This window comes from Mustela nigripes, chromosome 4, assembly GCF_022355385.1.
Source record: "Mustela nigripes isolate SB6536 chromosome 4, MUSNIG.SB6536, whole genome shotgun sequence".
Taxonomy (NCBI): domain Eukaryota; kingdom Metazoa; phylum Chordata; class Mammalia; order Carnivora; family Mustelidae; genus Mustela; species Mustela nigripes.
In genome coordinates, this window is record NC_081560.1 from 43705495 (window position 1) to 43722521 (window position 17027).

The 17027-nt window shown below is 36.0% G+C and overlaps 1 protein-coding gene across 1 annotated transcript in view; it reads right to left on the bottom strand.

Moving 5' to 3' along the window:
• Window positions 1-17027, bottom strand: part of BBS9 (Bardet-Biedl syndrome 9) — a 446650-nt gene that overhangs the window by 426663 nt on the left and 2960 nt on the right. Inside the window, exons 2-3 of the mRNA XM_059397515.1 lie at window positions 6530-6650; window positions 576-726 (exon numbers count right to left, since the gene is read on the bottom strand). Of these exons, the coding sequence (XP_059253498.1) occupies window positions 576-726; window positions 6530-6641 (263 nt within the window). The 5' untranslated portion in view covers window positions 6642-6650. The remainder of the gene's footprint in view (window positions 1-575; window positions 727-6529; window positions 6651-17027) is intronic.

The following is a 17027-nucleotide window of genomic DNA, read 5'->3' on the forward strand; positions in this document are numbered from 1 at the left end:
ATTTAATTATTTAATATAAGATTATATATATATATAATCTTTAAAATAAATAAATAGATAGATAAATAAATAAATAAAGTACTTGGAAACAAAGCTCTTGTAAGAGTAAGACTTACTTTATGGATTGAGCTGACTTCTTTTAAGAAACTAAGGACCCTTCCACTTCAATTAAGTACAGTAATTCATTTTAAAGCTTCAACATTATGTGTTAAATACAATAACTGCTACTTTGTCTAATTATTTAAACAGACATTTATATAACCTGGATAATTAGTTCTTTAGATAAGTGAATACTTTCTATTTCTTTCTTTATTTTCAACTTGTGATATGTCAGACATTTTAGGTCTGTTATTATTTTTTTTTTTTTAAGTTCTAAATTATTCTCTTTGAGCAGGTTCCCAAATTTAAAAAAAAAAAAAAATTCAGTACATAAGGAACACCTAGGTAACAATATCCAGAAAATATATTTGTCATGGATAATCCTTTCTTCACTTAAGAATCCACAAAAATGACACAATCAGGGAATGATATACTCTAGGTAAGATAAAATGTCAGAATTAAGGAGCTGTACTTACGAAACAAACTTCCCTACTTCCACTTGCAATATTGGATCTCGTAGATGAACTTCTAGAAGCAAATCTTCAGCTTGAGCTCCATCTCCTGTTTTTACAGGATGGGGGTTAAAGATTCTTAGGTATCCCATAAAACTACCCACAATTATTTTATCTGTAGAGAGAGGTTTTCAAAAGATATAAGAAGAAACAAACATTAGCAACAAAATTTCTTTGGAAATAGACTTTCTAATGTTTAAAAGAAAAATCTAAAAATGAAAACAAACCAAAAAATAAATTAATTAATTAAAATTAAACCAATTGAGTCTTGCTTCATATACCAAGCCCAATCTGCCAGCAGATAAATAACTAAAAACTTTTTTAAAAAAGATTTTATTTATTTATTTGACAGAGAGCAAGACAGATCACAAGTAGCCAGAGAGGCAGGCAGAGGGAGAGGGGGAAGCAGGCTCCCCACTGAGCGGAGAGCCCAATGCAGGGCTCGATCCCAGGACCCTGGGATCATGAGCCGAGCTGAAGGCAGAGTCTTAACCCACTGAGCCACCCAAGCGGCCCAAAACAACTTTTTTTAATATCATCAATTTTCAAGCATACTAATATATTATGTATTTTACCTAAGCTTTGCTTTGGTGTCAGTAGTTATAATTTAACTCAGTCAAAGCAAGTCCTTTTACAAAAGACTAATATAAGATTGTACACTGATTTCTTCATAGAGTGTCTACTCTACAGCTGTTGAAATCATTGTATTAAAGAGAATTCTGAGCCCTCACTAGTAGAATGCTCTGATGAACAGTGTCTGTACTTGGACGCAAAAGGGAGAAATGGTAACATACGTGTTGTGGGCTGAATTCTATCTCCCCATCTCTCCCCACCCCTGCCAAAAAAAAAGTATGTTGAAATCCTAACCCCTAGTACCATGATTTTATTTGGAAATAGAGTCTTCACAGATGTAATCACAGATGTAAGATGAGGTCACACTCAATCAGGTATGCAATAAATCTCTGTTCTAAAAAGAGAAAGCAGGGATGGGGGAAGCACCTGGGTGGTATAGTCAGTTGAGTGTCCGGCTCTTAGTTTTGGCTCAGGTCATGATCTCAGGATGGTGGAATCGAGCTCCGAGTAGGGATCTGCACTCAGTGCAGAGTCTGCTTAAGACTCTCTCTCCCTCTCCTTATGCCCCTCCTCTTGCTCTCACTCTTTCTCGCCCTAAAATAAATAAAATCTTTAAAAAAAAAAAAAAAAAAAAGGAAGGAAGGAACGGAGGAAGAGAGTATAGAGGGTGGTGGGGTGGGAGAGAAGAGATCGCCATGTGAAGATATTTAAGGAGAAGATGATGATGTGGTAATGGAGACAGTGATAAGAGTGATACCTCCACAAGCCAAAGAATGCCCGGGACTACCAGAAGCTGAAAAAGGCAAAGAAGGACCCTAGAGGCTTCAGGTATGGTAGGATGTCCCTGCCAACACCTTGATTTTGGACTTCTAGCCTTTAAAACTGTCAGAAAATAAATTTCTATTACTTTAAGCCACTCAATTCATAGTACTTGGTTATGGCGGTCCTAGGAAATTAATACTTTAGGTGTCAGTTTTGAAATTGTTATATTAGTATAAAATATTGACTTTTTTTCCATCTACATAGGCCATTGCTTGGCACATGATAAGCTCTCAGTAAATAAGTATGTAGAACTCCTACTTCTAAGTAGATGGAAAAAAAGTACCATTTCCACACTGAAGTCAATTTACAGTCTCAGAGTCCCTTGAATAAAGACAACACATTATAGATGCTATAACACCACACATGCCTAATATACATTTTCCTCAGATCTTTCCCTACAGGACAAGTAGTCATTTACCCAGGTACACTGAGGAAAGGGAAATACCCAAACTTTATGAGAATACTGAATATTGGCTCTGAGTTACTACTAATTCTGGAACCCTAGAAATAGACCTTTTTTGATCATTATGGAGACTCAGTGACAAATGAATTTTTTTACTTAGTTTATCCAGTGGAGAGCAAAACTAGCCTAGGATTTCTCACCTAGTTTCTGAGAGTTTAAAGGAAATGTATTTTCACAGAAAATAGTAGAACATCCTTTTGGTTCCCTAACATGGACATGAAGGATATTATATGGGGAGAGATATATAGAAACCAATGGGACTCTATCTCCCCATCAAGGAGAAAATCGAAATAAATACCACAGGTAGGGTGCCTGGGTGGTTCAGTTGGTTAAGCATCCAACTCTTGGTTGTAGCTCAGGTCTTGATCTCCTGGTTGTGAGTTCAAGCCCCATGTTGGGCTCCACACTGGGCAGGGGGCCTACATATATACATACATACCACTGCTAGGCCTGATTTCGGGTAGTTCTCAAAATTCAATGCCAAAAAGGTTCAATAGAAATATGTGGTCATTCTTACCACATACCTGCTTATTTACCAAAACTGTCAATATAGAGAAGTTAGGGTTGATCAGTATAACTCAAAGAATAACCCCAAATTCTTCTATTATTTCACATCTTATCTTTCTTGAAGCCAACTAATAAAACCCTGCTTGAATACAGTTCTAGACCTTAATAATGCATTTTCTCCTTTCTAATACCAACGGAAACAGTTTGCTTTTACTAGACAGGAATAGGCATATATCTTTATATGTACTGCCACAATCCAAACTGCAGGAACCAGGGCTACCTCAACATTGTCTCATAAGAGCCAAAGGAGGCTGAAAGAAATATGCGTGAAACCCAGGGATCTCCAAGGACCCTTCCTCATACTGTCTGGATCAGAAACTACTATATTCCTCTTTAGGCAAGCATTAATGTTCTAGATCCCTCAGGAATACTCACCTAGACCAATTCTCTGATCCCTCCATCTCTACTCAAGACCAAGAGCCCTAACCAGATGGAAGGTAGGTAAAGTAAAAAAAAAAAAAGAAAGAAAGAAAGTAGCATAGTATATAGCCCAATAACCAGATACAAAACAGAAGGTATCCCCCCGATATGATTTCTTTAAGTTACCATATAATTTTTTCCATTCGATAATCTTAATCTTAAAATTTTTCCTTCTCTTCCTCAACTATTACATATGAGTTTGAACACAGATTGTACATACAACTTAGTCTAGTGGCAACAGAATATTGGAACGTGATCATGACTAAATTACAAGGAAAAGGGATATCACCCAAAGACCCTGGACTTGCAGAGCCGGGCCTTCCTGAAAGTGCCTCTGAAGCAGTAGGTGCACATTGTTCTTTACCACTGCAGTGGGGGTAAGAGCACATGCATGTGCAGCTGTACAAGGGACAGCTGCCCCACGTGAGGCATAAATGCTGAATAGCTAAAAGATAAATTTATTAGCTATTTTTCAGTCAGCTTTATGTGTTTCCCACTTGGGATTCTTCTAGCAAACTCTCCTCAGGCTACAAGCTGGCATGGAATCTAAAGTGGACCACTCAGACTCTCCCACCCACCCCCACTTCTCACTATTTCTCCCATGAATCTGAATCTTGAGAACAAGAAAGTAAGTACAGCTTTAAATGCATGGTGTCTAATTTCAACTGGGATCTCAAGATTAGCAAGGAATCCTTCTACATATCAAGTTGGCTTGGCCTAAAACAATTTCAAGATGCTTAATACCATCTTTTCATTCTGATCACTCCAAATGACCTGCAAATTTCTCTTCTTCTGTACTCATTCTTACCCTCTTGCCTTCTGTCGCAGTGAAAGAAAAGTTCTCACACCTTCCATACGCACACCTGATCCCATCTCTTACTGTCACTCTCAATCCCTGTTCTTTTTTTTTTTAAGATTCCATCTTTAAATAATCCCTACACCCAACATGGCGGTCAAACTACAATCCTGGGATTAAGAGTCACATATTCCACCGGCCAAGTCAATCAAATGCCCCATCCCTGCTTTAATACATCCTCTCTGCTATATATTGAATTTTTCCCACTTCCCTTCATAGCTAAGTTTCTTTAAAGGGCCATAAACATTCAGTCTTCCCCACCTCCATTCCTACACTGACTGCAAATCTAGATTTTTTTTTTTTTAAGATTTTATTTATTTATTTAACAGAGAAAGATCACAAGCAGGCAGAGAGGCAGACAGAGAGAGAGAAGGGGGGAAGCAGGCTCCCTGATGAGCAGAGAGCCTGACGCGGGACTCGATCCCAGGACCCTGAGATCATGACCTGAGCTGAAGGCAGAGGCTTAACCCACTGAGCCACCCAGGCGCCCCGCAAATCTAGATTTTGTTACCATTGTGCCCACTCATCCACCCTCATGGAGAACACAAATTATATTGGCAAAGAAGAATGGGAGGTACTAAGCTGTACTGAGCACCTGAATTATTTCTAAGGAAAATCTGGGCTCTGTCCTTCCACTAATAGGAGATGGTAAGGTCTTATACTCAGAGGATGTCCTGAGAGGTTCCTCAAAGATTATCAACCTTGTCTCCTGCCTGTTTGTTGACACTAAAATAAAATAAAATATTTTATTATTTGGCAATACAGAATACTCAGGCTACAAAAATATATGCCAAAGAGAACAATTTCAAACCCATGTCCAAACTAACAAAAGATCAAGTTTGTTGGAAACTCCTGATTGATTGTCTGAATAGCTTACTGTTCACTCATCATTTCTATTAGAGCTCTTTACTGGGGTGCCAGAAGAGGGTTATCAGTTACCAGTGTGCTTCCTCCCAATTTGTGGCCAGCTGTGAGAAGTTTCCTCTATTTTCCCAAGGTTACTATACAAAAATCATTTCATGTGTGTGTCCCACATAGAAAAAAAATTGCCTCTCATTTCTCAAAGCTTGGACTACCAGTATCATCATATTCTGGGATGATTGTTATATATGAAGTTTTTCTATCTTAGATATATAGCTCCTATAAGGTCATATTTGCTGGTAGGTGGATTGGAAGGCTGGGCTTCTGCAATTTTTGATAAGCTCCAAAGTTGAGTGGTGACATAGTACAGTTTAAGGATAATTCTCATTGATCTTATAGGACGGGAGATAAATGAGAGTAGTTTGGGACATGCTCTATTTGAGATAGGACTGTCTAGTAGGCAGAATAGAGGTAGTGATTTTTTTTTTAATTTTTATTAACAATTTTTTTTTTTTTTAGAAATAGAGTATGCATGTAGTGCAGGGTTGGGGTAGAGGGAGAGGGAGAAACAGAATCTTAAGCGGGTTCCAGGCCTAACACAAAGCCCAATGCAGGGCTCTATCTCATGACTGAGATCTTGAACTGAGTCAAAATCAAAAGTCAGATGCTTAATCGAGTGAGCCACCCAGGTGCCCCAGTGGTAGGGATTTTGAAGTGAGCCATATACTGGTTGTATTTGAAGCCCTGAGAATGTGTGAAAATCCACAGGGAAAGAAGGTTGAATAAGATGGAAAGAATCTTAGGACCATAACCTCAAGAATACAAGCATTGAAGGGGGAGGTTTTTCATAATATGAAAATGAAAATGAAAGCAATGATTTAATAATTGTTTTCTACCAACAAATAGAGCTAGAATAATTTTTCCATTCTGATATGAATGGCTTTCAAATTCAAATTTTAAATGTATAATTTTCCTTGAAAATAATTTCTTATAAAACTTCAAAATTAATAATATTTTAGTAGCTCTACCTAATTTTGCAAAAAAATAAAAAGTTTTATAACAAATGAAAGCAAATTAAACATTGCCTTGTAATATTTTTTCAGTTCCGAATCACATGACAGAATCAACACAAACCGGAAAAACACAAAGAGCAAAACAGAAGAACTGTATTTATCAGCCTGCTACCTCCTAAATATTATAAGGGAAACTACCTTCAAAATTAGGGCATAATTATGACAGTTCACTTAAGTTGTATAAGTATACTTTAAAATGTATAAGTATACTTTTAAAAATGAAGTCATTTTTATTTTTCTCAGTAAAGCTTTGCTCTAAGATGCATAGTAATAAGTTGCTTACCTTGTCCATTTCCAGTATTGTCAACATCACCCAAACACAAACAGCCTTGATCAAATTCTTCTTTTTCTCCCAGAACAGTAGACCACCAATTACGGGCTTTAAATAAAGACATTTTTGTTCACTAGAAAAAGAAAAAATTTATTTATAGTAAAAATCTACCTCACACCAAGAATTATAAATTAATTATCTCTTAATGCATAGCAAATTAAACTTGGACAATGTTAAGAAAAACATTTCTGAATTTAATTTTTTTATATTTTGCAGAAATATGTGAAACCAAAAATCCAAACAGCTGAAAACATAATCAGATGTTTTGCAACACCATTAGAGAGTCAGTCTGAAAAAATTTATACATAAATGTTGGGTCAGTTCTCTTTTCTGGAACATTTGGTATAAAATGACAAAAAGTATCAAAAAACTTATTTGGAGGCAAGTTTCAAATTCTAACAGCACTAGTTAGTACATAATTCCTTAGCAAAATACCTAATTTTCCTTCATTTTGGTCATTGGAAAAACCATAGCATCTCTTGTCACAATGAACTGCTGAGAAGAACAAATGAAATCAAATGACTAACACGAAGCTGGTACATTATAGGTACTCAAAAAGCATTCGCATGCTTTCCCCATTCTATTTGTAGAAAGGCAAAGCAGAAGAGGGAAATTCACCCTAAAAAAGAACCGTTAAAACTGAGTGTGGATGTATTTATACCTCTATATCACTAAGCACCCACAAAACCTCCCTATGCTTTAATTCCTCATCTAGAATGAGGATATACCAGCAACATCTACTATTGAATTACTAATATGGTAAATGTGAAAACCCACTGAACCTCTTGATTTACAAAACAAATATCCCACACCCTGGGATTCTATGAGAGTTCATTTATTCAATATAAATGAGCCTTTCCTTCCTGCTACACTGATTTAAATAAATGTTGGGAAATGCAGTCAATATTCCTTATTCAAAGACATCCAATTCTATACGGTTGAGGCAAACACTGAATTAGCAAATACCATACTACTATTCGTAGGGGAAATAGAAAAAGTTGGGCTCTTGTGAACCTCCAGTTACAATACTTTCATGAACCATTCAATACATAACTTTGTTTTTGTGAGTCACTGTTTAAAGATACTTTAATATACTATTAATTCATGAACATTCAATTCAACAGTCAACAACACTATAACTCATATCTGAAGGAAGCTTATCTGATACATACATTTTCTCTATAAGGTACGTGGCAACCTTCTCACACTTAGGAACATTAAAACCCTTCACTATTATATTTGGGGACCTTTTTAAGCAATAAAAATTAAAACAAACAAATAAATAAACCCAAACCACAGAGATGTGGAAAACATGACACTAAGCAGGCCCTGAAAAGGACTCTTGCTTATAGTGTAAGAGCTGAAACAAGTAGGCAGTTCCTATGGTTGATATCTGCTGGGAATAAGTGATTCAAATTTTTTGCCACTCTGTGCATGACCACAAATCACCCAAAAGCACCATGAGTATTAATTTTAATATTACAAATAAATTTTAGCAAATAGGTAAACTCACAAATAGGTAATCTGCAAAGAATGAGGATCAGCTATACATTTGAAAAAATCTAAATCAATCTTCTTAAAGCAGGCCTTCCACATAGGCTAATCACAGAAAGCAAGACTACTTGCTTTCATTAAGTTTGCCAAGGAACTAGCTGAGAATCATGTGGTAGTGAAAAGTGCAGACTCTGGAGAAGGACTAGTGCAAACCTGAATCCAAGTTCCATACAAATCATTAAATCAGTGGAGGGTTATTAAAAGTAACCAAACCTCTCTATACTTCAGTTTCCTCATCTATAAAATAAAGAAAGATGTTGTCAGGAATAAGAACCCAGTAGAAATAATCTATGGAATGGAAGAAAATATCTGCAAATTACATATCATAAAGGGTTAACATACACAATACATAAAGAACCCATACCATACACATTAACAACAAAAAAAGTTTTTTTAATGGGCAAAGGACATTTCACCAAAGATATACAAGTGGCCATAAAGCATGTGAAACAATGTTCAACATCACTAATTATTAGGGAAACGCAAATCACAAACACAATGAAATACCACCTCACACCCACTAGGACAGCTACAACAACAACAACAACAACAACCCCCCCCCAAAAAAACCTAGAAAAAGACAAGTGTTGGCAAGGATGGAATGTAATTGGAACCCTAGTGCACTGTTGGTGAAAATCTAAAAGACTGTAACCACTATGGAATCTCTATGGTGGTTCCTTAAAAAATTAAAAATATAGATTACCAGGACTACTGGGTGGCTCAGTCAGTTAAGCATCCAACTGCTGTTTCCAGCTCAGGTCATGATCTCAGGGATGTGAGATCGAGTCCTTTGCTGTACTCCGTGCTGGGCATGGGACCTGCTTAAGATTCTCGCTCTCCCTCTCCTCTACCCCTCTTCCCTGCTTTCTCTCCCTCTAAAATAAAATAAAATAACTAACAAACAAATAAATAAATAAAAATATAAATTACCATATGATCCACCCATTCCACTTCTGGGTATCTATTCAACAGAAATGAAAACAAGAATTCAAAGAGATATTTGTACTCCCATGTTCATAGCAGCATTATTCACAATATCTGAAAGGTAGAGGCAAACCAAGGTCCATCAATGAATGACTGAATAAACAAAATGTGGTGTATATATATATACAATGGAATATCTTAAAAAGGAAGGAAACTCTGACCTATGCAACAACATGGATAAACCTTGAGAACATTATGTTAAGTGAAATACACCAGTCACAAAAACAAATATGGCACGATTCCACTTATATGAAGTATCTAGAGTAACCAAATTCATAGAGTAGAGTGGTGTTTGCCACATTTGGGGTGAGAAAGAAGTGGGGAGCTTTTATTTATTGGGTATAGAGATTCAGTTTTGTAAGGTGAGGAGTTCTGGAAACTGGTTGCACAAAAATGTGAATGTACTTAACAGTACTGAACTGTACACTTAAAAATGGTTAAGATGGCAATTTTACGTTACATGTATTTTATCACAATTGAAAATCAAAAATATAAACTTTTAGTTTGGGAAAAAAGGAACACAGTATTATTAGCACAATACTTGCCAGATATAAGCACTCAATAAACATTAGCCATTGCCACAGTTTTTACCCTTTTTATGATATATTTTTTTATAACCTACATTGAAGAAAAGAAACAAATGTACTTCAATGCGTGAATAAATAAACTATGGAAAATCCTTACCACAGATAAAACTCGGCAATTTTTTTAAGATTTTATTTATTTATTTGACAGAGAGATCACAAGTAGGCACAGATAGGCAGGCAGAGAGTGAGGGGGAAGCAGGGTCCCCACTGAGCAGAGCCCCCCAATGTGGGGCTCAATCCCAGGACCCTGAGATGATGACCAAAGCCAAAGGCAGAGACTTAACCCACTGAGCTACCCAGGCGCCCCTTGGCAATTTTTTAAAATGAAATAACAACCTGGATGGATCTCAAGGGCATTATGCTGAGTGGGAAAAAAAAAAGAGCCTAATCCCAAAAGATCACATATTAAATAATCCCATTTCTATAACATTTTCAAAATGAAAAAATTAAATGGATGGAAAACAGATCAGTGATTGCCAGGGTTAAGGGGAGGGGTGACTTTAATGGGCTAGTAGAAGGAATTTCTTTGGAATAAAAGAAAAGTTCCGAACCCTGATTTTGGTGGTGGTTTCATGGGATAAATTTTAATTTCTTTGAGCTATATTCCAAGAAGAAAAGTGTAAGTAATGTAAAACCTAGTGAAATCTAAATAAGATATTTTTAAAATAAGATTTATAGTTTAGTTATAGTATTATACTAACATCAATTTAGTAGTTTGATAATTGTTCTGCTGCCACTGGGAAATCACTTTTATAATTTCTATGTGACTATAATATTTTTTCAGAGGCCAAGTTTAAAGAAATAAACAGGAAAAAAAAAAAAACTCCATCCAAGGCCTCTCTTTCCACTAAAAAAATAATTAGATAACGGCAAAGTGTTGTTGGAAGTGAAGGGGAAAAAACACAGCAGGTAAATAACCCTATAATGAGTTTTAACACATGTGGGAGAGTTTCTGAAAAACATCTGCAACACTCGTTATTACTAATGGCATTATATAACCATACAGATTGCCAGATGACTAAACCTGGCAGCAAGTATACAAAATATGTAACAAACACTTTTACACTTTTACTAAACTTTTTTTTATTTAAGAGGAAAGTAACAGTACTTCAAAAGTGCCATATATTTTCATTATATACTCCAGATACATATGGAAAGCTGTTACACACTATTAGAGTATCAGTATAAAGATACATAATTCTCCTGCAGCCCACAGCAGAATATTACCCAAATTCAAAAGCACTCAAAGACTCACTTGGAGGACTCACAGCATTCATCATATAGTTATCATCATGGCTATGATTTATTACAGTGAAAGAATAAAAATTATAATGAAAAAAGAGAAAAGGTACATGAGGCTGGGCTGTGGGGGCAGAGGGTTGGAGTCCTGGAGGAAATCGGACACAAACTTCCAAGGTAGAAAAACTGGGCTCTGTGGTCAGAGGCCAGGGTAAAAAAAGAAAAGAAAACTGAAGAGGGGCATCCAATGATACCAAAGGAAAACCAGGAGTATGCCTTCTGGAAGGAAATGGAGGAAAAGGTTTTCTAGAAAGAGAGTGGCCAGCTCTATGTTGCTGATATGTCATAAAGAATGAAAGCTAGGGATCAAAACTCCATTTGGAGACATAGTCAAAAATAGAAACAACAGACTAACCAACAGGTATGATCCTTTGTACACATTCTGCGTCAGCCAGTTTTAAAGGAATCTCAAGGAGAGAAAATAGGAAGAGAAGATCTCGATATCCAAAGGGGTATCTTTCCCCTCATGTGAGCAGAAGAGAACCTCATGGGAAATGCCTAGAGACCATATTAAACACCCAATAATGGTCATAGAGAAGAGTTTTTTCCATCAATGCTATTAAATAATATATAAAAAATTAAAGTGAGGGACACCTGGGTGGCTCAGTCAGTAAAGCAGCTGCCTTCGGCTCAGATCATGATCCTAGGGTCCTGGAATTGAGTCCCCCATGATCTCCCTGCTCAGTGGGAAGCCTACTTCTCCCCCTGCCTGCCACTCCCCCTGCTTGTGCTCAGTCTCTCTCTCTCTCTCTCTCTCTCTCTCTCTCTGGCAAATAAATAAACAAATCTTTTTTTAAAAAATAAAATGACTATAAACACACATGATTGCATCAGGAAAAAAATCGCTATTATGTGAAAGTGGACTCAAAAATCTTTGTTAATGAGCAAATTTGTTCAGCTTGCTAAAATAAAAATGAAAAAACCCTCCAATATGAAAAACTAACTCTCCAACATTGTCTGTAAATGGGAATGTTATGAAGCACTAATTCTTCAAGAACTGCAATCATAAAATTTAAGATCTATTCCTGCTGACAAAATAACACAGGCAACATTTAGTTCCTTCCTCTTTCTCCTGTTCTATCGGTTTCTCTTTAGTCACCTTCCACTTCATTAATTGCTTAAGCCCTTCTTTCCTATATTGTTTAGCTCCTTGCTACCCAAAGTGTAATCCATGGACCACCACCACTATCACCCAAGAGTTTATGATGCAAAACCTCAGCCCCACCTCAAACAATATCCCCAGGTAATTCTCAAATTAATAAATAAAATCTTTAAAAATTTTTCTCTTTGCACACAGCAGTTTTATTCCCAATATGCTTGTATATAACTTTTTAACTTACTCTTTAATAGTCTTACAGAGTACTTTGTTATCTACTGGAACCCTCACCAAATCTTTTGATAACATAAGTATGTCTCCCATAAGCATTATGCTATCCAACTGAAAATTTAAAAATTTCAGAGGATTTCACTTTCAGAATGACATATGAGAAGCTCCATGGACCCACCCCCCAGCAAAACTGGAGAAAATTATTTTTTAAAACAATCATTTAAAGTCTCTGGAAATTGTCCTAAGACTATATGGAAAATAAAGAAACAAAAAAAATCTACTAAAACTCAGTAAGAAAATTAAGAGTCTGTAGTATTTATAAAAAAACAATGCTCACTCCTTATCTCCTCACTCCAGGCTCAAAACAAGATAGAAACTCCACTCCAGACTGATACAGCCAAGAATAGAGGCACCCTCTCCTCATAACTCCCTGTCAGAGAATTATCTTTCCGCAAGGAGCAGGACATCAGCATTATTCACCTTGATTCCAGCTATCTGTTGCTGACTAAAGATGAAAAAGAAAATCTAAATCAAAAAACTACCCACAAAAACAAAAATTAAAAACAACCCTATCGTCTCAACTTGAGAAAAGCATCTGACAAAATAAAATCCAACACTATTCCATTATAAAAATACTTAAAACAGAACTTCCTCAAACTGATAACAGACATTTATGCAAAACCCATGGCTAATACCATACTTAATGATAAATGACTAGATGCTCTTTTGCTAAGATCAGACCCAAGAGTAGGGAGTCCATATTCACGACTTCTATTCAACATTGTACTAGAGGTTTTAAGTCAGGCCATTAGGTAAGAAAAAGAACTAAAAGGCTCCCAGACTGGAAAGGAAGAAGTGTAACTATCTTTACTCACAGATGACACAATCTGGTGTATAGAAAATCCTAAGAAATTTGGTGAAAAACTATTAGAGTAAATGAACAAGTTAAGTAAGATTGAAGGATACAAAAGTATTAATACATAAAAATCAACTGCATTTCTATGTATTTGCAATGAACTATCCAAAAATTGAAACTTAATTTAACAATTGCATTTACAATAACATCCAAAAGAATAAAATACCTAGGAGTAAATTTAACAAAACAAGCATAAAGCAAATATGATGAAAACTATAAAACACAGTTGAAAGAATTAAAGATCTAAATAAAAAAGAAAATATCTCATGTCCATGAAGTTATAACATTATTAAGAACCAATACTTCCCAAATTGATCCACAGGTTCAGTGCAATCCTTATCAGATTCCCATATGGCTTCTTCGTACAAATTGACAACCTTATTTTGAAGTTGATATAGAATTGCCAGAAAGTGGGGCGCCTGAGTGGCTCAGTCAGTTAAGCGTCTTGACTCTTGATTTCAGCTCAGGGCATATCAGAGTCATGAGATCCAGCCCTGTATATGGGTTCATCACTCAGCCAAGAGTCTGCTAGAGATTCTCTCTCCCTCTCCCCCTCTCCAACACACACATTTTCTCTCTCTCTCAAATAAATAATTAAATAAATGTTAAAAAAAAAAAAAAAAATTCCCAGCAATCAAAATAGCCAGGACAATCTTAAAAAAGAAGAACTGAAGGAGCAGGAGGCTTAATATTCAATTGGCATTTCAGAACAAAGTTGGAAGATTTGGGGTGCCTAGGTGGCTCAGTGGGTTAAGCCTCTGCTTTTAGCTCAGGTCATGGTCTCAGGGTCCTGGGATGGAGAACCACATCAGGCTCTCTGCTCAGCAGGGGGCCTGCTTCCCCCTCTCTCTGCCTGCTGCTCTGCATACTTGTGATCTTTCTCTCTCTGTCAAATAAATAAAAATCTTAAAAAAAAAACCAAAGTTGGAGGATTTTCCCATTTCAAAACCTAACTACAAAACAACAGTATTCAGCATAGTATGGTACTGCATAAGGCTAGACATATAGATAAATAGAAAAGAATGGAGCATCCAGAAATAAAAAATAAAAATAAAAATAATTTTTTAAAGATTTTAATTTATTTGACAGAGAGATCACAAGTAGGAAGAAAGGCAAGCAGAGAGGGAGAAGCAGAGAGCCAGCCCCATGCGGGGCTTGATCCCAGGACCCTGAGATCATGACCTGAGCTGAAGGCAGAGGCTTAACCTGTTGAGCCACTAGGTGCTCCCAGAAATAAGTTTATACACCTATGGTAAACTGACTTTCAACAAAGATGCTAACACCATTCAATGAGAAATTGCAAAAAATGGTTCTTGTATAATTAGATAACAACATGAGAAAGAATGAAGTTGGACCCTTACCTCAAACCATATTAAAAAAAAAAAAAAAAAAAACCCAACTCAAAATGAAACAAAGACCTTTCTGTATGCTAATGTATAACTAAAACTATAAAACTCTTAGAAGACTTCTTAGAAGAAAACTTAAAAGTAAATCTTCATTATATTAGATATTGTGATAGATTCTTAAACTTGACACCAAAAGCATAAGTCACCAAAATTTTAAACTTCAAACAACACTAAGAAAGTGAAAATAATGACTACAGAATGGGAGAAAATATTGCAAATCATATCTCTGATAAAAAGACACATATCTGGATGTGCCTGGGTAGCTCAGTCAGGTGAACATCTGCTTCAGCTCAGGTCATGATGTCAGGGTCCTGGGATTGAGCCCCACATCAGGCTCCCTGCTCAATAGGGAACCCGCTTCTCCCTCTCCCTCTCCTCCAGCTTAGGCTCTCACTCTCTCTCTCACAAATAAATTTAAAAAAAATTTTTTTAAAGACACATATCTGTAACATACAAAGAACACTTATGACTCAATAATAGACAGAAACCCAGTTTAAAAATGGACAAGGAATCTGAATAAATATTTCTCCAAGCCAGATATAAAAATGGCTGATTAACACAAGAAAAGATGCTCAGCATCATTAGCCAACAGGGAAATGTAAATCAAAATTACAATGAGATACCACATCATACCCACTACGATAGCTGGAATCAAAAAGTCACATAGAAACAAGTTTGGGCAAAGATGTGGAAAAACCAACATGCTCATACACGGCTGGTGGGAATGTACAATGGTATGACCACTTTGGAAAGTGATCTGGCAACTCCTCAAACAATTAAACAGAGTAATCATACGATCCAGTAATTCCAGTTCAAGGTTGCAAGAGAAATGAGAACATATGTCCACATAAAAACTTACACATGAAAACTTATATTAGCATTATTCATACCATTCAGAAGGTAGAAATGATCCAAATATCTACCAACTGATGAATATATAAACACAATGTTGGCAGATCCATAAAATGGAATGTTATTCAGCAATAAAAAAGTACTGACATATACTACAACTTGGCTGAACCTTGAAAACATTATTCTAAGAAGCCAGTCACTAAAGACAACATATTTTATGATTCCGTTTATATAAAATGTATAGAATACATCTCAAACTAAATATTGTATTACTATTACTTCAACTAAAAATAAATAAGCATACAAATAAATAAACAAATGAAATGTATATAATAGGCAAATCCATACAGACAGAAAGTAAATTAGTGCTGCTTTGGTCCAGTGGGAAGAAAAGGACAGGAAAGTTACAGGTAAAGGATGAGAGGAGTCTTTCTGAAGTGATGAAAATATTCTAAAATTGACTGCAATGCAAGTGATGGTTGCACATATCTGTGAATACACAAAAGTAACACTGAACTGTACAAATTATATAGGAGAAACAAGAGACATTTTTTAGCTGTGAAACTTGGACTTCCTGTTACAAAAACAAAAAAGGATGCTGAATAACAAAATATTAAATATGTATGAACTGATTTTTCATTTGGTTTAGTTAACTGCCTTGAATAAAAATAAGAAACAAGGATTTGCATTTTATCCCCTTTCATTCAATGTAGATTTCCAGGTCCTCAGGGATTTTCTGTTTTAAGTAAATGGACAACAATAACCAAAAATCAGGTTTTCAATAGCTATCATCTCCCTTCACTAGAAAGGAAAATAATAGCTAACACTTACTAATCATTTACTAAGTCCCAGGCAGTGTTCTAAGTGCTTTGCAAATACTCTATTTTAATCTTCAAAACAGAACTACAAAGTAAAAGGCACGTACTACTATTCAGGTATCCCTGAATACAGAGAGGTTAAAAATCCACCCAAGAGGTCACAACTAGTAAGTAATAGAAGTAGCATCCCAAAGCAGACTGTCTACTCCAAAGTCATAAACACCCCACAAAGACTAAAATGGTATACTCTGTTGATACTAATTGAAATCACAGCAAGTTAAAACTGCAAGAAAGTATTTTCATACACCTAAATAAATTTTTTTTTTTAATTTATTTATTTGAGAGAGAGAGAACATGAGGGGTGGAGAACAGAAGGACAATCAGACTCCTTGCTGAGCAGGGAGCCGCACACAGGGGTGGATCCCAGGTCCCTGGGATCATGACCTTAGCTAAAGGCAGATGCTTAACCAACTGAGCCACCCAGGCACTCCCACCAAATTTAATTTTTAAAGGATGACTAGAAAACAATTATTTGTAGGTTTAAAAGGTCCATACCTATGACCACAAGTGATTGATTTCTTACGTCTCATTAGAATAAACAGAAGATAATCTCTTTATCCCCTAAACTCCAGAAATACTCTTCCACACTTAACATTTCCTTGTTTTTAATACTTACTTACATACATTATCTTTCACAGCAAAGTTTA